The 22,707-nt window shown below is 29.7% G+C and overlaps 3 protein-coding genes across 3 annotated transcripts in view; 2 read left to right on the top strand and 1 right to left on the bottom strand.

The window, feature by feature from the left end:
- The window catches only part of LOC126739918 (uncharacterized), a 110,356-nt gene that overhangs the window by 42,974 nt on the left and 44,675 nt on the right, over positions 1-22,707 (top strand). The gene's annotated exons all lie outside the window — the stretch shown is intronic.
- Positions 15,801-17,008, bottom strand: LOC126739921 (uncharacterized). Its single transcript, XM_050445750.1, has 4 exons — positions 16,913-17,008; positions 16,707-16,844; positions 16,178-16,336; positions 15,801-16,096 (listed from the first exon to the last, which is right to left on the bottom strand). Exons 1-4 carry the CDS (start codon positions 16,973-16,975, stop codon positions 15,935-15,937), a joined length of 522 nt encoding a protein of 173 aa, XP_050301707.1. The 5' UTR covers positions 16,976-17,008; the 3' UTR covers positions 15,801-15,934.
- LOC126739920 (uncharacterized) lies at positions 17,183-21,891 on the top strand. The gene is made up of 4 exons (XM_050445749.1): positions 17,183-17,313; positions 17,366-17,554; positions 20,452-20,616; positions 21,689-21,891. Exons 1-4 carry the CDS (start codon positions 17,269-17,271, stop codon positions 21,839-21,841), a joined length of 552 nt encoding a protein of 183 aa, XP_050301706.1. The 5' UTR covers positions 17,183-17,268; the 3' UTR covers positions 21,842-21,891.

Consider the following 22,707-nt stretch of genomic DNA (forward strand, 5'->3'; position numbering starts at 1 on the left):
ATAAAACTGTTAAATTTTTATTCCGATAGTTAAGTTATTTATCTAAATAATTTTCTTTATTATAGGATTTACTTTATTTGACCATGTGTATACATTTTCAATTGCTTGAAGTACACACATGAAGTCTAACAAAATGATGAAATTAGTGGATTTGTATTTTAAACAAAAATTAAGAGCCTCCCTTATAGCTTTAGAAGTAAATACGCTGCAATGTTTATCAATTTGAAATTTGCCTCTAATATTTAAGGGAGAAATATAAATTTCTGCTCCCTTACCTTTATTTTTTGAAGCATCTGAATATATTTGTATGCTATCAGAGTGATTTCTTAATTCTGATTTAAGCAGGTTTTCGTTAATCATCGGATAATCAGTAAATAAAAGATATTTAACTATTGTGCTTTGTAAGGAGCCTAAGTGCCCAAATTGTAAAAAACTAAAAAGGGTAATTAACTCTAACATTTGAACTTTGGTAATACTCTTTTTATGACCTTTCTTTTCGTAAGTTTAGCTAGATGAAACAATTTTCAATTTCAAGGTTTCTGTTCCATTGATTTTTAAACATTGAGCTTAAAAATCTTTGATCAATATGAAGATTTAAAAAAAAGGATTTTTTAGATGGCCCTAAAAGATACAAACACATTTATCGACCCCTTTGGGCAAGTCATTTTACCCAAAACTTTAGAGGAAGATGATGTATGCACCCTTTTTCAACAGGCCCTAAAATTGAGGTCTACGTTCCGTTTGATATTAAAATGTCTTCATTTAAATATTCCCGAAGCCCGAACATGATTTAAATGACTTTTTCCCTTGTTCCATCTAAAGCGGGAAAAATTGACGCGGGGCTTTTGAAAATTTGAATTTAAATAGAACCGGATTTTTTTCTAACATCGTAAGTTATGGGCTTTGATATTATTTAAGTAAGTACATATAAAAATATTACTAGAATTTTTTATATAATTTCCCAGCAATCCTATAATTATCGCGACCGAAAAAAAATATAATCCCTTTTAAATATATATCCCGAAATGGTGAACATGCAATGCTATTTGGAGAAAATGACTGGGAAAATGAGGGTTGTGCGTGTTTCCCGAAAATGGACACCCATTAATAAATTATAAAAAAAAATACATCATGGTAGTGACATATTTAATTCGGTACAAAAAAGTGTGTTTAATAATAAAAAGTACAATTTTTTTAGTATATTTCACATACACTTTAATCCATAGGTCGTCAATGTCCCTTATATGTTATCTATTATATTTCTAATTTCTTATTAATTTTATCACTATTAGTGAAAGCAAATTAGATTAGAGAAGGCCGAAAACTTTTTAAATAGAGTTTGTACAAACCGAAACTATGGACAGTGCAAGATATATTCCAATCAGACTTTTAGGCTTCCAGGCTTCCGCCTTAAAAAAAAGGTTATAAATTTAAATAAGCAACTACGAGACAACCGGAATGAGTCAAATAATTTATTTATCGTAAAAAAAACACAACAAACAAGAGTAGATTCCCCGAGTCAGAAAAAGTTCCATTCGGGAAAACTTTGGCTAAATTTCGCTCACGTTCACGCCTTACTGAATTGTTAAGAGGCGGGGAATTTCGAGAGTTTTTCTTTTGACGAGACCAAGGGGCTCTGCGGAAGCGGTTTATCCAAAAACAGAATCGTTAATAACGCTACACGAATACATCATGTATTTTAATAGGCGTCTCGCTGCTTTTGAGAACTTTTTTTAATCTAAGAATTAACTATTAAAGTAGACGGAGATTCGAAAATAGAAACTTAAATATTTTTGTCACATACATTTTGTATATATTTCAGATTGTAATCTCCTATTAGAGAAAAATTACTTGTAAATTATTGAGATTTTATTTCTCCCTTGCTTCTTTAGTGAGAAACAAAAAAATGAAAGGTTCCTTCATTGATTTCAGAGTTTCAAGGAGTATTGACTCATATGACAATGGGAAATCCTTGCTCAATGGCACTTTTTAAACTCTAGGATGGCGTTGTTCCTTTTAAGTTGATTATGTGATATGCTTTGATTATTTTTTTTATATCAGATATTACAGTTTAAAATTATACCTTAAATTTTGAACTGAGAATTATACAAAGGTAAATACGTTATATTATTGTAAATCCCACTTCTGACACCAATTGTAACCCGAGTGAGGTTAGAGTTTTTGACGTTGTCAATAAAAATGTGTTCCTGGATTTCGTTACAATATATTTCTTATGGAAATACCTGTAGAATATATAACATTACAGGAAACATAAATGTATTTAAAGCTCATAAATGTATTTTTTATTTTAAATTTAAGTTGAGTAATGTAACTCCACATTTCGAATATTTAATAATTTAAACACATAAAATGAGATCGTTTGGTACAGTTTCATTATTAAGCAACTTTATTTAAAAGTAAACAAAAATAAGAAATAGATGAGATATTTAACAACTCCTCAAATGGGTCGGCATACCCAATTGCAAGTTCAAAGAATTACAAAAAAATGAATATTTTCAAAAAATTTTTTTTCAATTTCTTGTACGAATTTGGCAAAAAGCTGAAATAAGTGTCCAATAAAATTGTCCATGGAATATGTGTACAAATTTTCAAAATAGCATCTGGTCATTTTTTTAAATTATGAACTTTGTGTCAAATAAATAGAAGAAAAATAAATATTTTTGAAAAATATGTTTTTTTGTCAAATTCTTGTACGAAGCTGGCCAAACACCAAGATAGGTGTCCAACAAAATTGTCCTTGGAATACGTGTACAAATTTTCAAATTGAGATCTGGACAGTTTTTCTAATTATGAACTTTGTGTCGAATAAATATTAAAAAAAATAAATATTTTCAAAATATTTTTTTCCTCAAATTCTTGTACGAATTTGGCAAAAAGCTGATATAAGTGTCCAATGAAATTGTCCATGGAATATATGTACAAATTTTAAAAATGTCATTTGGTTAGTTTTTTAAGTTATGAACTTTGTGTCCAAAAAATAATTATCATTTATATAACTATTTCAAAACATCTGTAGAATGTTGAGGGATACTATCTTAGATAGCAGAAGCCTTGAATATATCAAAGTTATTACCTGGTAGTTAACACGACTTATATAATACCTAATAAATAATAAATGCAAAGATGTATACACTACAGCTGTAGAAGATGCACAATATAATGATATAGGTCGATATTTGACTACATCGAAGAACTGAGTTCGTTTTACTGAACCATTTCTTATCGACTAATAATTATGTTAAAAATATCTTAGAAATTATTGTTATTCTATACAGAAACACCATCGGGGTAGATTTAATATTCATGTTAGTGTTACTCCACAGTTAGGCTAATAAGAAATTTTCGCGAAGTTAAGGATATACGCATTTTACACTGGCCTATTAATATCTCCAGTTGAATCTCATTAAATTGCCTGAAATAAAAAATTCATTTAGTTTTTTAGAAGAACGGTGTATTGAAACTAATAATTTTCACAATTTTGGAAAAAGACACGCCACTGATGATTATATAGGTTTCTTGAAACAAAAAGTTAATTAAGTCCTTCATCTTGAGACTACTATAATCTGATAAGAGTTAGTCAAAATATTGGCTTAAATAAACAGGTTTTAAAAGAATATCAGTTTACAATTTAACTATGCGCTAGTATAGTACTCATTACGCATAATACCGTATCTGGCATAGTGACCTACAATAGTCTGTAATTAACGACTTCACATAAAAGCGTCTCCGACAAATTCAAAAGGGCTATAAAATCGCCCCCTTACACGCGGAACGAGACCCCTGTGTAACTCAACCCTTAACCGGTTTTCGCTCGGGATCATAACCTCAACAGTTTCGCACTTACCTCATTTTCCCATCTGTTCTAAATGAAATATCCCAAGTAGAGTTTCAGGTATTATTTTTCACAAGTGAATTTCTTGAAAAACTACTAAATTCTCACAAAAAGAACCGACGGAAGAGGAGAAATTTTCGCGTGGAAACGCGCTCGGAAAACTACGTGCGGTGAAACACCGTAAACAAAGCAAATGGCGACAGCTATTCCCGTGTTGCCACGTTTATAAATCAAGGCGATATTCATAAAATAGGAAAACATATGTTCTTAGAGAATGTGAGAATGGTTTACTCTGTAGAATAAATTATATGATAAAATGTTTAATATTTTTAATTTTAATCTTCATTTCTGATCTTTTCAACAATTTCGGAACAATTGCAATATTAATCTTTATACAAATCAATTGAGAAAACGAATTCTAAAAATTAAATTTAAAATATTTGCAAACATAAAAATATCTTTTAGAGGCAAAGCAATTCGAAATCATGAAGGTAAAATTGTATTAAGTTAGTAAACATATTTTTAATCTATCATAATATAGATATTATGAATCATTGGTTTAAAGGTTTTACCAGTTCTTAGGAAAATAACATTCAGGATTAAAAGATAATTAAATGCCTTATTAAGAATAGAGTTTAAGTAAATATTCTTATATTTTTAGGTGAATAAGAGCTTAAATCGAATAGAATTCTGCTGTAGAAGACACTATATACCTTTAAAAAACACGGATTTATCTTAAAACGTTCAAATATTATCTTTATTTCTAATGAAATTTTGATTTTCATCCGTGTTCTGCTTGATTTTATATATTCCCTCTCTGGTGATAGACCATTACTTTTCGTCACAAGTGTAAGAAGTGTTTTTTATGTACTACTCCCACATCTCCATTTTTTCGCTATTTTGCTTGATAACCTTCCCATTTTGATCGACCAGTACATTAGGGTTCCGTCTCCTGTATACATCAGCGGTCTTCTTTAGTTTTTGTGTATCATATTCACTCTCTTTCGCTTTAACTACCATTTTTTTTAATTAAAATTAAATAACTTTCCCAGGTAATTGAAACCTCGTTTAAAATTAATAAAATTGAAAGAAAACGAAAAGAAATAAGAGACTTCAACTTCCTAGAAGAACAAAAAAATATTTTCTACTATTTGGAAAAAAATTGAAGTAGAGAGAACTTAACTGTCTAAAAGAGGCCATATACCCTGCAAGAATAATAGATTTTTACTGCTTAGATATGACTTTAACTACAAGCCTTTTATAGGGTAAATTAATTTTTCCAGGTCATTAAGGCTACATTGTAATAAAACAATTTATAATTTTGACAAAAAAAATTACCAGAACTGTCTAGAATCAATTTAAAATAGGTAGTATCAACTGCCTGATAAAATACGATCAAGTAATGGAAGCATCTCAACTGCCTGAAAGAAAAATTAATTTTAATTACCCAGACATGACTTAAGCTACAAATTCTTGGCCAAATAAGTAAATTATTGCTGGCAATTATAGCTTTAATTGCAGTGGATTAAGTTGCAAAAATATTTCCGAGAAGTAAGAACCATCAACAGCCTAGAAGACCTTTTTCAAGTTCCTGGAAAATATGAACAATTACTGGAAACAACCTAAACTGTCTGGAAAAATTTTAAATATGAACAATTACTGGAAGTATCTCGACTGCCTAGAAGAAAAATTAATTTTAATCACTTAAACGTGACTTTAATTATAGTTTCTTGGTAAAATAAGGCCATTTTTAATGCTTCAAAATAGCAACAAAACCCAATTTTTCCCACTGCAAAAATTTCATTAATGATTTAATAATTACTATCGATCGAAGATCTATCGAAACTACAAGACCGTTGTCTTAAAATAGCATAGTTTTCCTCCTAAAATTCATCTTCAGACATTCCTCTATAATAATGTAAAAAATATGATAATATTTTAATTGACAAACATATTTGGATACTTAGGCAGATCAGGGCAGTAACCCTGGCAGTAGGAATTGAAATATTAAAGATTAGGTGAGTAGAAGGGCGTTGTGTAAGATAACAGAATAGGCCTACTCGAATCTATTTTATAGCTTCAGTTTATATAAAATCAATTTATTTGGAAATCCCATTGATATATCTTTCTCTCCAGCACTCATAGAGTTCTTATGAGAAGTACTAGAAGGAGTAATCGGACATGCAAGTGCAATACTTCATTTTAAAGGCAATTAAAAATTCTTTTTAAAAATGAGAAAATTTAATATGGCGCCCATAAGAAAAAATAAAGTTGATGATGATCGGAAAAAACGAAACGTCGGATTAATTTTTTTTACGTCATTTTGTAATACATAAAAAGTGGCAATAAAAAACTGTTTTTAATTTTCCGATATCTCTTTAAATAAAGTCGGTAGAAGGTAAAACCGATTTTGACAAATTTCGGTTTTTTTTGGATGTCTTCGGAAATATCCGGAATTTTACAATTTTTTAAACGTCATTTTATTAAGCTCCAAATTGCACAACTTTGCCTCCATTTAACCGATCCTGTAACTCTTACGGTTTCCGAGATTCCAATGGTCACTCTCGAATTTGAGACACCCTGTACAATTACTGATAATAAGGTGAAGGTTGAATGATAAGGTGAAAAAAAGAAAAATATCTTATTTCTTCAGAAAATTCCTAATTTTTATTTTGTGACGACCGGTTTCGCGATTACAAAGCTTATCACATCATCAGGTCGAGGAATTAGTTGAAACGAAAATTATCAAATCAAAAAAATTTTAAAATGCAAATACACTTTTAAAAGTTTTCTTTAAAAAACATGCACCGGACAACACAGTCAAAACGTAATTACGTTCGTACGTAGTATGAAACCGGTCGTCACAAAATAATAATTAGGAATTTTCTAGAGAAATAAGACCTTTTTTTACTTTCACCTGATTTATCAAAACCCCTGCATATAGACATAACTCTACAAAATACTGATGTTTGATGATCCCAATGAAAGATTTTTTCAGTATTTTTAGCTTTACTCTGGAAATAGTATATTCAGAAAGAAGCGTCAACGTTGCCAGGACGTTACGTTGCGTCGCGACGCCGGAAAATCGATATGTCGGAAGTTTTTCACGGCAGACCGGAGAATTTTTGGACTGAGGAATTGCTGCTGAATGGGCAAAAGCAAAAAGGGGGTCCGAGACCGGTGTTTCCTTAACGCATTAGACGGTCCCGAATTGCAACGAAACACGAATATCTGTTTAAGAAACAAGAACGACTCTTCAAAATTATGAGCTTTAAAATACGATTTTTTGAAGTATAATTACCTTCGAAATAATGTTATGTACTTATATTAATATAGAATCTAGATTTTTTTTCAGTATATTTTTTTAAATTTTCTCTTTTTGTGCTTTATTTACTAACTTTAGATCTTTTGAATTAGTTATTGTTTGGGGAATTAGCCTAATATTCGTTGCTATATATTGCCTAGGTTTTTTTATACAAGTCTTTATAAATAGTAGTTATTTATACTATCTAAGTCAATTTTCCTTTTTTTGGTGAGGATATAGTCATTCTCTTACTATAAAATTTAGAGGTTCATTTCGGATTTCAGCTAAGTTTGATGTGTGCTTTTTTGCTATTATTTTATTCAATTTCTTTGGTCCTTGTAATTAATACTAGGTTTTAAACGTTATTTGCTCCCTATTTCACAAAAGTTGGTTCAAGAAGTGAATAAACTAAACGAAAATTCCATGATTAAATTGATAATTAGTGAGAAGTAATTTATTTATTTATCTCTTCTTCTTCTTCTTCTTCTCAGGCTTTGTTTGTGTACTCCTTAATGTAGGCCTCTTCCAAATCTTTTTACGCTCTTCTATCCCTAGCAGTTCTAACACAATTCCTTTTTAAAACATTTAGAATATCGTCTTGTCATCGTCTCTTTGGTCCTTGGGTTCCAACAAGCCTCAATACATCAGTCACTTTAGTTTTTTTTTACGAATTTCCTCGTTGTGAACTTCATCCCTTAAAGTAATTCTATCATAGCTCTCTCTATTGTTCGATGGGTGGTTTACCGCCTATTGCTTAATAACGAACATCCTATAAATAATAATTATGAGCAATCCAATGGACTTGAACAACTTGGTCCAATGGAAGTCTATTGGCCTTTCAGAAGATGCTTTGAAAATTATAATTAGTTTACTTGAGTCCAGTGGATAGATTTTCTTGAGAAGCCATTGGACTCTTATTTTGATTTATTATTGAGGTACATGGTTATCTTTGGTCGAAAAATTTGTCTTAAATTTACAGGGCGTACGATGAATTTACGTCGATACGATGAATTTCTTTATCCCATGGCATAAAAAAAGAGAAGTCCATTCATGACCAGTACAAATGCCTGAAGCTAAGCACATTAGCTTCAACATATTATAACACACACAATCCATATTGTAAATTCTCGAAAATATAATGTAATTTTCTTGTTTTTGTAGATATAAGAACCTCATACAATAATAAACAATTCGTACATCCAATTCAATGCTGCCACAAGTGTTAATACTGAAATTTTAGAGCAGAGTAAAAAATAAACAATAGCATTTTATCATAAGAAGAGCACAAAGATTGGTCCACTCCTTAGAATTCTTTTTTCTACTTTTCAATCACAGAATGCATTGAGTCTCCGTCATTTTAGTTATGACCCACAGTGAAAAATTTATGAACAATACATCCAATACAATTTTCATACAATTACTCTTTATACTCTTTTACAATTACTCTTTTTACATACAATTTTCAAAAATGACACTACAATTTTTTATTTTGATCTACGCAATTACCGAAGTAAAATCTATTGATATAATTGAAGAGGCATGTTGATATGTCTTTTGTTTCTCGGGGGGCAATTGCTTCATGCCAAAAATAGCACAGACCACGTTTAGCTGCAATTTCAAAAACTGTAAAATTAAAAAAAAAAACAATTTATAAGAGAAAGCTAAAACATCACCAAACGGGGTTGGTAATACCGCTTGCAGATCAAAACATGCCACAATAATGTTTGAATCTTCCCTGGCAGACTCTTTATATCTTTTGCTTTTACTTGCTATAGGGGCATCATAATTTTCTTGGGTTGCTGTTTTTTCCTCAGGATTGGAGTTTTTATAGGTTTCGCAAATGGAACATTGGTCCTTTTTGGGCTGATAAAAGGAAGGCTCTCTTAAAAAATCGCTTTGTAAGTACATCTTTTAGCAATTGGTAAATTTTCTTGTTGCCGTTCTTGTTTATAATATATATTTATATACTATACTATACTATACTAGCTCAAATGGCTCAAAACTATTAATGTGATCTCTTACAGAATCTTTAATGCCATCTTATAGTCTGCTATTATCCTCTTGATTGCCTTTTTTGTCCTTTTTTACTATATTGCCTTCTTGAGTTTTAGCCCGTGTTGATCTTATAAACTTATCCTAAGACTAAAATATACGCAATATTTTCGCCTCTCTTGATTTCTTCGATGACGCTTGTGTATTTGGGTTTTATTAAGTCCATGTGAGAAGCAACAACTGTCTCTGAAGATTGTTGTCGCCTAACTCCCAAAAATTGCTAAATATAGCTTTACGCATTGCTGTTTCGATTGTTGTATCTGAATCTACAGTTTTCATTGCATTTTTTGGAATCTCTCTATTTCCTTCCGATATGTAGCTTTTACCGGTATTTACTTCATTTTCTAGCGGCTTATGTATTTGAGTTGAGATATTTCAGAATTAACTTCTGCTTTTTCTGTTTTCTCTTCGTCCTGAACTTCGTTGGCATTCGAATGTTCGAATCTCTTCTCCTTCATTTATTATATATTTTATATTTCTTCATCATTTGTTTCTTTTTCATTAACTGTATTACTATCATCATCTGAATCACTATAGATGAGAACAAAATCAGAATCGCTTATTGAGAAAATATGATCAATTGAATCTTCACCGCCTGATACCAAAATATCGATAATTTTCGGTACAGCGTGGTTCTTAAATATTCACAGGAAGTTTACCAATAACAATTATTAACTAAATGGATCTTTTCAAATGGCTGAAGTATCTTAACCTGCAAATAAGAAGGTTTATTGGATATATGTGTTTGCGAATCGATCCACGATTGCACATTGTATCTATTTTCCTCCGAAATATACAACGAAGGAGGATTAAGAATTTCCGACTCTGCTGTCATATTGTCATGTAAGATGCATAATTCAATTGATTAGTTTTGAACCTTTGGTACTTCTAATAAATGCTAAAAAATAATTGTAAAAAATATCAATCTTTTAATAAATATGTAAGTATGGTCCTACTCGCAAAATAGTTCACCGCGAGATGGCGCGGAATTCTGTGGACCTATTAAGAAAGCCCGCCATATTCTATAGTCCGTATAATCAAAGCCCGCCACAAAATATGGACAAATTTAAAGTCTTATAATAATAAATCTAAATATAGCCAATAAAAAAAAGTAAAAAGTATTTTCGATTTTGGTGTGTTTTTCTTCATTTAGTCTTACATCTGAAGTTACAGGATTATTAGTAGATTGTAAATTTTCTTTGTCTTGCACTTTTAATGCTCTCAGGATCATCAATGTAGCTCTTGTAATTTTTACAATAACACTTTTTAAATTATATATTTTTACTCTTATTATCAGCTTGTAAACTGATCACATAAAAAAAACACAACAACAATACAAACTCTAACTGTTTTTATGAGTGAAGAAATAGTCCATACTTGCAGTGGAGTCGTATATTAAGGTAAAATGAAAATCCTGCAGTCTCCCTATGTATTAAACATTCAGTTTTTTAAAATGTCCGACATGTTTCGGACACAGTGGTGTCCGTCATCAGGGGATAAAAGGTTTAAAATTGATATCAGATATAGGCCCCAGGGTTTGATTCCATGTCAAAAAAACCCTCTATATATTATTTTTTTTTTATTTTGTTTATTTACATTCTGTTGTTAACAAGGACCGAAATACGTCAGTGCAGTACCGCCACAAAAACACATATGACATCTAAATATTAGAAAAAAAATTAAAAGTTTAATGCCATATCGCCATAAGTGTAGTTATGGCTGTATTGCACCAAAGGCCAATTGAATTTTATAGGTTCATATGTACAACATTTTAATAATGCAATACCGTCTTAAAATAAAAAATGAAAAATTTGTACTTAAACAATCCTAGTTTGCCAAAAGTTGCTATAACAATTAGGGCAGAATAAAATGTCCTCCTCCAAAATATTTTTTCATTTTATTTTAATGAAAATCAATAATATTTTATACAAATTCCTTTAGTTTTTTTTGTTATCGGTCTAGTCGTTCGAAAGTTATTAGAATTTAAAAATTTCTATAGAAAAAACTAGTATTAGTAAAAATTCAATTTTATTTGATTAAATAAGAAAATATATACATAAAACAAGTAAGCGCAAAATATAGAAATAAAATCATAAGATTTAGGAGTAATATTGATTTGCAATACAAGAAAAGTATTGCAAACTATAAAAGTTACTAAGCAATGAGAAAAAAAAGTCTTAGAATAAATAAATATAATTCACAAAAAAGAAGATGAAAATAAAAGATTAGAGGAGGCTGTAGAAACAAGTTGCTCGGTAAATATTAAAACTAAAAAAGTGCCATTGATAATAGTAATAAAATTTACCATAAAACTTAGTTATTAATAGAATATATGTAAAGAAAAGCCAAAAATATAGTGAAATAAATAATAAACAAAATATTAGTACGAATTACCGAAATACTGGAAAAAAATATTATAACTGATAAAAGTAACAAAAAAAAAGAAAGCTCATAAAAGAAACAAAAAAGAAAGTACTAATTAACATACAAAAAAAAACGTTATCAAAAAAGCACGTAAAAAAACGACATTTACTAAAAAATAAAACAATTAAAAAAATTATGCTTTTTTTTGTTTTTTGCTTTAAAATATAGAAGAAAATTAAAAAAAAACACAAAAATAAACAATGTAAAAAAAGAGTACATAGACACAGAAAAAGGAATTAAAAAGCAGTTTTAGAAATTGCAATATATAAAATAAAATTAATAGAGCTACTGTAGAAAAATATAACAAAGAATAATTTATCTTTAAAAACTTTATTAATTATTATCTTTATAAATTTTAACCAGTGCAGAAATAAAATATAAATAAAAAAGTTGTGGTTTCAGAAGATTGTTTTTCTTTGTCAAGCTGAATTTGGAGCCTAAATAAATATATTCTAAGACAACTTCTAGGAGTTGGTCATTAACAGTTATCTGGATGCCCTTTGTACTCATGATTTTTGTTTTATTTTGGTTTATTTCAGGTCCAATTTATTGCGATATTCGATGAAGTTCCCGATGCTTTTAATATTAATCCCATGTTTTTTTAAAGATCCTCCAAGGCAAGGGTAAACGGTTTTGGTGAGATATTGTCTTCCTGTCTTACTCTTCTTTTATTTGGAGTTTTTAAATGATCATCTATTTTTACATAACTGGAAGCGTTAATATAGATATGTTTGATAAGGTGTGAGTATCTAGAGTCAATCCTTGCGTTATCAAGATATTTCAGAGGTTTCGAGAGCATCAAAAGCCTTCTGGTAGTCGTCAAAAGCTATTTTTCCTTAATAATAGTTAAGAACAGTTATAAAAAGAGTTTATTCAATTTTCTATATATTAAAATCTTAGTAATAACATTATAGACATCGATTTATCTCTGTTCTTAAAATAGACGTAAAGTGTAAAGTAAGGGAATAATTGCACATGTTTCTGTTGCTTTAAAAATCGGTAACCCGACACCAATGGCACTAAAAGCAAACACAAAACTATATGAAATGGCCCCGCATGTCAGCTCCCACGTGGTTTTATTTACACTTTTCAAAAGCAAACCCCGAACAACTGTGAAAATTCCCAATTGACCTATAGTAACGTTTACGTAGTGTACTCTCAATCTGTATGTAATCGCGTTGCTCCGGTGTTCGATTAAAAAAACGTTTATTTTAAAATGTCCAACAGTGAGACCTACTATCGAAACTACTTAGTTTCAGGAACTTTAAATCTTAAAAAGTAAATAGGAGAACGCAGTACATCAAGTCAGAAATAAAGCATATGGTTTTAGGTCTGGTAAACTCTATGTAACTTTAGTTTATCATGAAAGTGCTTTATGAGAGTCTGAGGTGACTGGTTTATTATTAAGGCGTGTTTGTTCGAGAGATAGTAATAATTGAAAGGATATTAAAATATTTTTTTTTATTTAAATAATGAATGTGTATTGCCTGTTTCCATTTTTCATTTTCTTGACATGATAAAAATAATAAAAGAGTGCCTTATGTGTACGTATATGAGCTCACTTGTAAAACTTTTCCCCATTTTTATATAAAAGCTATCAAAATCAGCGTCCGGGAAAGTACACTTACAGTTCTCTTTCTTATAGCTTTTGTGTTTTTCACTTTTTCGCGTTACGACAAGTGACATATCTTAGAGAGAAAATTAAAGTGGATCTTAAAGAACGTTATCAGTTTTTATATCTTGTATATAAATAAATGGAATAGATGAATATTTTAAGATTATAAGTGAATATGTCCAGCACTAATATTTTTTATATTCTCTCCTACTTTTATTCCCTATTATTTTATACCCTAGTAATAACTATTATAAAAATTATTTAACTAAAACTTTGTCCATTTTCTGCTTATGCAAGTTATATAAAATTAATTTCAAATTTATTTTAATCAAAGCGTATTTATATAATAATATTACTAATATTTATTTTGTAGTTTTAATACAAGCAACTGTCTTTGCTGAAATATTGGCCTTTATACCACATATACGCCATTAAAACAAGCCTAAAAATTATAGGTGTCTAGTGGATGAATAGACATTCCAAGTGTCTAATTACTGAAACAAAGAAAAATATTAAATTTTATTAGTCGCTCCTTTTTTATTTAATTGGGTATGAAGAAAAACAACTTAATTAAAAGGGCTTCGATCCTTCTTTCTTTACCTCAAAGCGACGAACGTTTTAAATTATAGCACTAATTTCTAGCCCCTGTGGACTCGACTATAATACGGACTAATTTTCATACATTTGCATCCGGAAAGGGTTAAAATACTCCATTCTCCACATTTCTAGAGTTATTGAGTTAGGTTTTACAGGGAGACGCAATTTTCGACTAATACCCCCTATTAGAATTGTAAAACTGAGCGGAAAACCAAACGGGATTTAGTTGCCACGACCACTTTACGAGAGTGTTAAAAGTGACTGGGAGTTTATGTGTTTTAAAGGTGATATTAACCAGGGATTTTTTTTGTGAATACTTTTTTTGCTTAATCAAGGTTTTTTGACTCGATTGAACGTTAGTGTTAATGCTTTCAGTTGATACCCGTGATAAAAAGTTGTATTTTAAAAATCGCAGAAACTTAAGCTCTGTGTAGTAGATTAAATCACAGAAAGATAATTTATACAAGACAAAAATAGAGAGAGAAAAATTCATTAAAAACAGTTGGGTTGGGTTAAGAAAATACAGAGAAGATATAGAGAAATCATTTTAAAAAAATTGTATAAATGTTTGTAATTTTTGCTAAAATAGACGTTATTAGATTGTCTTATGCAAATATTCTCAATGGTCGGTTAAGACACTTTAAGTCAAAACTAACTTTTTAAAATTAATTTAAATAAAACAATACTTAGATCCTGGGAGCTAGATTAGGCAATATTGCAGCGTTTTTTTTTTGTTCTCTTTCTTAGGTATATATTAAAGTACTCGATACACAAAAAGAGTTAATTTGTAGTCACACTTATACGCAATGAACATAATGACTTAATATTGCTCGATACATCTACTTACATATTCATCTAACACATATTTATTTCCTACTATTTACATGGCTTTAAAAGTTCCAATATTCACGCCAAAGTTAAGATTTAAATTAGCATTATTCCGGAACATTCGCCCACTTTCTAGATGTGTCCTGAGATATCGCGACGGAAGAAAGTGATGTTTTTCAGGTATAGTACGATAAATTAAGACAGAAAAACATTATTTCCAGGCGATCCAGACACTATTAAGAAAAGGACGCGATGATATAGAAAAAGGTGAAAAATCGAATTCTCGTTTATATATCCCTATCTCAGTCTAGAGAATTATAATAATATATGTATAATAAGCAATAGAAGTCATATTCGAGAAGCTAGGATTTATTATGTAAGTACGAACGGAACAAATTAATTAATCTAACTGATTTAATTTTTGCATTAATATAAATGGTAAAGGATAGGTTGGTCGAGATATTTACTTATTTGGGAAGCAGTATTCGGGCTTCTGCTTACTGACTTGATCAGGGCAAAGAAAACAGACACCAAAGGAAAAGAATAAAAGGAAAAAATACATAAGGAATCACAGGCGAATAACCGATTTATTCTGGTACCTCTGATTTTTAAGGAAAAATAAAGCGTCTAAGAAACCATAAGCTACCTGTATAATAAAAACTTAACTCGAGTCAATATGATTAAAAAAGAAGAAATTTAGCACGCAAAGTTAAAACAAAGAGACAGGTTACTTAAGATATTTCTTGAGCCGGGAAGTAGAAAAGCTAAGGATGGTATTTGCCGACGTGTGTTTCTGCGATTATGTCTAAATGAAGCAAGCAATAGTAGCACTTCCCTCCATTTAAATTACACTTTTAACTTAAAGATGGAGTTTTACAAAAAAAGACCCTAAACATTTTGCAATATTTTGTCTAAAATTTCAAATTTCAGACATACGAGTATGTATTATCTGACAATAAGAATATTTTTTCTATTGTTTATTAATAAACGCCCTCGGTTCTATAAAAAATTTTTAAACGCCCAACTTTTATTTTTTAAATATTTTTTAATATTATAAAACTTAAATACATTTTTAAGTATTAAATATAATTTACGATAGATTACTAAAATAATGAAATCATACAAAATGAAAAACAAAAACTGTATTTTTATTTAACCACTATATAGCTATAATTTCTAATTCACATTAGTTCATGTGATCTTAAAAATCTTACATTTAAACACTTACGATTAATAGTAATTTAATTATAACTTTATATTCTTATTCTTCCTCGTCTTCTTCAATTTGCATTTCAGCTTCAATGCAACCAACCTGCTCGTCATCACAATACAAATTTATTATACTCCTAAATTTTCCAGTAGATGATATAGGAATTGCAAATTCGTCCTTGCCTACTTTAAAACCTGATAAACTATAGGAGCCCTAAAAATATATTTTATTAGTTTTAATTCGATCTGTTTCGATTTTCGCTATTAATTAAAATATAAATAGTAAGTAACGTACGGGTTTAATATTACATCCATCTTCGATTTTAGGATTTATTGCCGATTTAAATCTTTCCCATGCTGGTCGAATAGTCTGCTCTAACGAGGCGCAAGCTTTCCCTTTAGGCTTAACATAAGGCACCCACAAACCATTCCAAACATCGATATCGTTTTGATACTAAAATTTCATTTTAAATTGTCTTGTTATAAGTAAAATCTTAATAATACGTTTATGAAATGCACCATATTGCACGAGATATACTGAATAGCTAGAGAGTATTTTGAAAAATTGTAACAAAGGTAATCTATAGTATATATCTATTAAAATATATTTTTTACTTCAAATTATAAAGCAAAAAACATACATAAAATTATGAGCCTTTTTAAGAACATACAGCTTTCGCTAGTTTTTTCAGGTAAACTTAAACATTTTGTTACTACATACACAAAATGAGTTAGTAATTTAAACAAATTTCTTTATATCACTAGATATGAGTAATTTAACATTTTACATTCAGCATAGTAATTTTTTTAAACAATGTACTTACTGTGCAGTTTTCATGTAAATTTCTGTTAAGTTCAGTGGTAAAACTTAGTCCGTCGCTGTCCAGAGATAGGTTTAAATCAACTGGATTTGGTCCATCCACTGGGCATGTTTTTATTGATAGAGGATACGTTATATAATTCTAAAGAATTAAATATTTTCACTTTTTTCTCATATATTTATATTTTAATATACAAATTTAGTACTTACCTCAGCATGGCAAGAAAATGTTATTGTAAAAATAACAATTACAACCCTTGCTAAATAAAACATTTTTAAAAATTACTGGAAATGTAAATAGACGGTTTTATATAAGTATTAGATTGAACACGATTATTGCGTGGCTATCTATAAAAATTATGTTTTTGTATCATCAGAATTTTAATATTTCCTTTAAAATACTTGTTTTTTATAGTTTTTGTTATTTAAAACAATAAAAAATAGGAAGTTTAAATTATAGGTTAGTCTACATCGGAAATACTTTGTATCGACTACGAAATATATATATATACACATGTATAAGTAGATTTACGCTTTTAATTTCTATTTCTACGCGTAGAACAAAGATGCTGAAATCGACCTTAAAATCAATCTTTTTGTTTTGTATAATAGTAAGTACCGTATAGCCAAATTATATGCTTTTAAATGATATTTTGTCTTTAGGTAGTTGAATCTACATCAGGAGAGCCGAAAAAATCAAATATAAAAATGTTAAATCTGCAGAAATGTGATGCAGACGGTCCAGCTCCGATAGAATGGTCCATTAAAGCCGATAATGCAGACGACGAAGGACATAAAATTGTTGATTTAGAGATTGACCTGACTGGTGGCCAATTTAATGATGAACTGGAAGTAGGTTTAAGTCACTTATTTTATTATCAAAAATATGAAAATTGCCTAAAAATTAACAAAAAACAAAAATTTGAGCCTTAAATGAGAAACAAAACATATTTTCTCTTCTTATCATTTTCTATGACCGTACATATAGTACAAAAACCCAAAAATTTTAGTCACATGTCTCGTATGTGAAATTTTTAGTTTTTCATATAGGGTGTTCAGTTTACTATCTATATCTTAAGAACTCTTAACCTCAGTTAATTGGGAAAAAAATATACCCAAAATGGCAACGAAGGATCATCCAAAAACATTTTTACCTTCCAAATAAAATTACAAATTTAAGATTTGAACAAAATTACTAAATTGAGATATCAGTTTGATAACGCGTAAAAGTTGTCATATTTAAATCGCTATATCTTGTACACTTCTTATTCAATTTTAATGAACAAGATTTAATCTGAAATATCACATATTTACAACAGGTAAGAAGAACAGGAACAAAATTCAGAAAAATTAGGTACTTATTTAATGTATTTGAAATGTTTTCCTTTAATCTGAATACAGTGGCACGGTCTTTATTGTGTTGACATCAGTTTCAATTTCCGCCACGGATAATTTGTTTATAGCCGTTCTACGTCTCTCGATCTCTTGTTGTTATTATTTTTTCCCATAAATAATAATCCAGACTAGTTAAGTCCGGAGATCTAGCTCGCCAAGGAAATAAACTTAATCTTCCAATCCATCAAAAACTACTGGTCCAGATAAGGACGTACCTGGTTCACAAAATAGGCAGCACACCAATTATGATGAAATCCAAAAGTTTGTCTTGTTATGGGAGTCGACATTTTATAATGATCAATAATTAAAAGGTATAATTCACCATTTTTTACTATACCATAGCTGATGAATAAGGCTTTATCTGTCTATAGCACTTAAATTTTAAAAAACCGATCGTCCCTTATCATGGTATGACAATAATTTAAGCGGTTGTCGTCCTTTCTCATGAAGCTCTGTCTGCATTTCGAAAGTATTACTTATCAATAACTTATGGAATGCCTCTTCATTTGTAAACGGCATTTTTACTTTAATAGCGGAAATAGGAAGTAAGCTTTCTTTCACAAGACTTAAACAAACAAAAATTATAGTTACTGCTTTTATTTCCATGACAATATGCAATATTATTATTGTTTTTCGTGGCTTTCGGTAATAGTGTAAAAGAAATAAGAAATAAGAACGCGATACTTCATGGGTTGATATTACTTACAATTAGTTGAACTCAGTTTAGAAGTTCTAATCTGGATATTAAGCAGACCTTTACATCACAGCACTAATTATTTCCATATTTTATTTATTTGTTAGGTACTGGCTAAAACTCGATTTTTTTGTTTTTCCTTTTATTACCACTAGCTATTTGACAACTACTTCGAATCCAATAAAGATACCGATATGTGGATTTTATAACTCACTTTTATAATTTGTAAGGTAAAACATACCGATCCGTTTGAAATTTTAGAAAAATTTAAAAAAAACTCTAACAACGGTAAACAGCGCCACCCAACTTCTTTTTTTAAAAGTAACGTCTAGTAAAAGTCCATCAAAATGGGTGAAAAGTATCGTTTATATGACACCTTATTCATTAAAACTTGACTTGTGACTTTGAGAGTTGCGCCCTCTTAAGGGCACTTTGCAAATTGTTAAACGATTCTGCATTGCCATATTTGTTATGAATTTGTTTCCTAATTGGCTGAGGTCAAGGGTTCTTCATAGTGTACACCCTTAACTGAACACCCAAGTATATTTAAATTAAGTTTCTTTGAGTATTATGGACCACTTAAGAGTAACTACTGAAGTAAATATTTGACGTGCGTATTTTAGGACTATCGAATTTGCGGCTATGAAAGAAATTCGGGCAAACATTTGAGTTGAGTTGAGCGGGAAGTTATTTAAATTTAAAATGCAACATTGTACAAGCATAAAAAAAGTATAGAAAAAAATCTTGAAGATTGGAACATGATCTTTAAACTTATTTTTGTATTTAATAACTATTTTTTCTTACTACTAGGTTTAATTTAAAATTAACATTATGCCAAAGATTTTATACGTATCGGTTAAACTGGCAACGTCACGTGAAAGGGGTCTAATTAAACCTAATTGGTTTAATTAGACCCTTGGCATAAATCCTGCATGCGCGCACATGAATTTGGTTCTGTCGAAAAATATTATTCATGGAGAAATTAAAATAAAAAGAGTTAATCGAACTTCGAGAACTTCGCAGCCATTGGAACTATTTGAGATATAATTATAAATAATCGATATTGCAGGTAGTTACAATAAAGACGGAGTCATGTCAAGAAAAACGCGGTATATTCTAATTCAGTATAAGGCGGGAGATTTAAATTTAAGGCGAGCAGGTATTACACGTTTATGATTAAAATATCTCGCAAATTGTTAGAAATAAGAAAAAGACTAGATTTAGAGAAAATATGTTTTCATATCACATATGTTTTTAACTCTGTATATAGAGCACTATAGATAAAATTATTGTGAATATATAGAAAAATGATGATAAAAACAGTGTGTCTCGTCATATATGTGTACTTGGTTGGTAAAATATCTATTATTACAGATGCTTGCTTAGTAATGGCTTCCAGATACTAAAGAATAAAATCTTAAAGGAGTAATCATATATCTAAAAATGAAAAATGGTTAGACTTCGGTATGTTACGTAAACGTACATTATTGATACTTACATACAAATATACACATACGCTTGTTTTTATGCATTGCTTATCATTGCAAAGGGTTAAAGATTCCAAATTTGTTCATAATAGCCCCTCGTTTATTTTAATTGCCTTGTCTATCCTAATCTTTCCTTATATCTGCAGCATTATCTTATTTAAAATTATTTTTAGTACAGTTTAGATATAGACAAGTTGAGTGGTGGTGATTGGGAGAAAGATGTTTTTAACGATGAAGGAAATCTGTGTGATTTAATTAAAGCTTATGTCCCAAAAGCTTGGGAAAAAATGATAGGATTACTTGAACCGACACCTATAAGCCTTTGTAATGCCCAAAGGGTAAGTTTACATTTTCTTTCAATATACTGGCTTAGGTATATGGTATCATTTATTTTTAGTAGGGTAGTATGAGAGAGAAATATTTGCAATTTGAATAACTTGAATTTGGAATTTTAATAAACGTATGTTATGATGCTTTTTATTAGCAAGTTGTATTATTGAATTTTTCGATTTCAAAACATTAAAGATATATCCCAGCTTCAACTTTATTGGAAATATTATTTGCTTTAATATTTTTGGAAAAATTCGCATAAAAAAATATTTGAATCTGCCGCTTCTTTTTTAACAGACAAATTGGTGAAATAGAAAAACAGTCTGAAAAGCTTTTACAAATAAGCCAGATAAAAAGGCAAATGAAACCAAATTCTAGTTAAGAAGTAACCTCAGTGTTCAATGTAAGCAAAAATAAAATGTATCTTTCTAAAATCATTTACTTATCAATATTTCAACCATATATTTCCAAATCGGTGGATAGGGAGACGAAGGCCGATGGAATGGCCAGCACGATCCCTTGATCTGACATCATTCGAGTTCTTTTTATCGGAATACGTCAAAAATATTATCTACAAAACTAAAGCTCTCGGCCTAACTTACTTGAAATAGTTTACATAACAGACAAACAGTATTAATTATTATTTTTTGAATGTGTTATAACGACTTTATGTAACCAAATAATTTTTTTGTTTTTAATGTTAATTTTTGCAATAAATCGAAAAACATTAATTAATATCTCTGAAACAGTTGGAAATTGTTTTAGGATATTGTACATAAAATATGTCCAAAATATTCCGAAGAATAAAAAAAATTAGTAATATACAGGGTGTCCCGTTTAAAATAAAAATTCCATGACACAGCTTGTAAAATATTTCTATTAAAAAAACTAAGTATACCAGCGGTTTTTCGAAAATGTCCCTATTCATTATAGAATTGATTCCATTTAGCTGATACACACTGTATATACAGAGTTAGTAGATTGATCTACTGATTTATAACACCCTTTATTAATTTACACAAAGTATAGATGATATCAAATGCCTAAACCATTAGCTTTTATACTAATAGTTTATTTTAGGCTATTTTTAAACTAAAACATTTTGAAGTCATGAAGCAGGACCTGCAAATACCCCCTTTATATGGAAAACTAAAGGCGACGTTAAAATTATACAACAAAAATAATGAGAACCTCTTTTGTGGTCTTTTTGAATTGGAAATTACCGAGGAATAATCTTACGTTTTGTATTTGAGCAAGCATATTAAAATAATGAATTATTAAAATAGCATTTTTTTTCTCAGCCTGGTAAAACAAACACGTGCTCTCATGTTTATAATGACTAAAAATTCGATAAAGATGTCATTAACGGGCGGTGTAAAAACAAATAACAATGAGAGTTACAACTGACGTTAGTTTTAATCCAAAAACGATTAATCTCTCGATAGGTCACAAACATGTCTAGAGTTATTTGGTTTAAGTTCCCACACACTTGGGGCTGAGTTATTACCAGAAAATTCCCAGTATAAAGGGGTCTGCTTTTCGAATGTAAGCACTCCAAATTAGGATTTATTTTTACTGTTATCTTTATGAGATTATATGAATAAATACGTTGTTTTAATTCAAGTTGGGGTTTTGAATTATTTTGGACAAATATTATGTGCATGCTGAGTTATAGAGCTCTCTTTACATTTTTCGAATCTATTAGTCTTATTACTGAAGGTAATATACTCTATTTAAGCCTTTTATCTCAAAATTGTTAAATACATTCACAGATATAAGGGGAAAAATTTGTCTTGTGATCTGTGATATTGTTTTGGTACGAAACAGCCTTGTTTTAGCCAGGTATGTGAAGAATATGCTTGCTATAGATATTCTTCTTTTTCCGCATAATCCCATACTTATAATAAAGTATAAAACTTAGAAGTAATAGTCATATTTTGGATATTCAAATCATGGACAATAATACCAGGTGGCAAGGCATCGAAACAAACATCGAATTGTTGACGACGCTGACGTTTGACATGTGATCTGTCATGAACTTAAATATAAAAAGTCGTGACAGTGTCGTGCACTTTCTTCACTCATAAATAATGAAATCA

Source organism: Anthonomus grandis, chromosome 8 (assembly GCF_022605725.1).
Source record: "Anthonomus grandis grandis chromosome 8, icAntGran1.3, whole genome shotgun sequence".
In the NCBI taxonomy this organism is placed as follows: domain Eukaryota; kingdom Metazoa; phylum Arthropoda; class Insecta; order Coleoptera; family Curculionidae; genus Anthonomus; species Anthonomus grandis.

What these genes read in the sequence shown, in the direction of transcription:
- LOC126739920 (XM_050445749.1), top strand. Translation starts at nt 17,269, where the DNA reads ATGCTGAAATCGACCTTAAAATCAATCTTTTTGTTTTGTATAATA. An exon ending in TCTTTTTGTTTTGTATAATA is followed by an intron (nt 17,314 to 17,365) that starts GTAAGTACCGTA and finishes TTTTGTCTTTAG; the next exon opens with GTAGTTGAATCTACATCAGG. An exon ending in AATTTAATGATGAACTGGAA is followed by an intron (nt 17,555 to 20,451) that starts GTAGGTTTAAGT and finishes AATTATTTTTAG; the next exon opens with TACAGTTTAGATATAGACAA.
- LOC126739921 (XM_050445750.1), bottom strand. Translation starts at nt 16,975, where the DNA reads ATGTTTTATTTAGCAAGGGTTGTAATTGTTATTTTTACAATAACATTT. An exon ending in CATTTTCTTGCCATGCTGAG is followed by an intron (nt 16,845 to 16,912) that starts GTAAGTACTAAA and finishes TTAATTCTTTAG; the next exon opens with AATTATATAACGTATCCTCT. An exon ending in ATGGATGTAATATTAAACCC is followed by an intron (nt 16,097 to 16,177) that starts GTACGTTACTTA and finishes ATATATTTTTAG; the next exon opens with GGCTCCTATAGTTTATCAGG.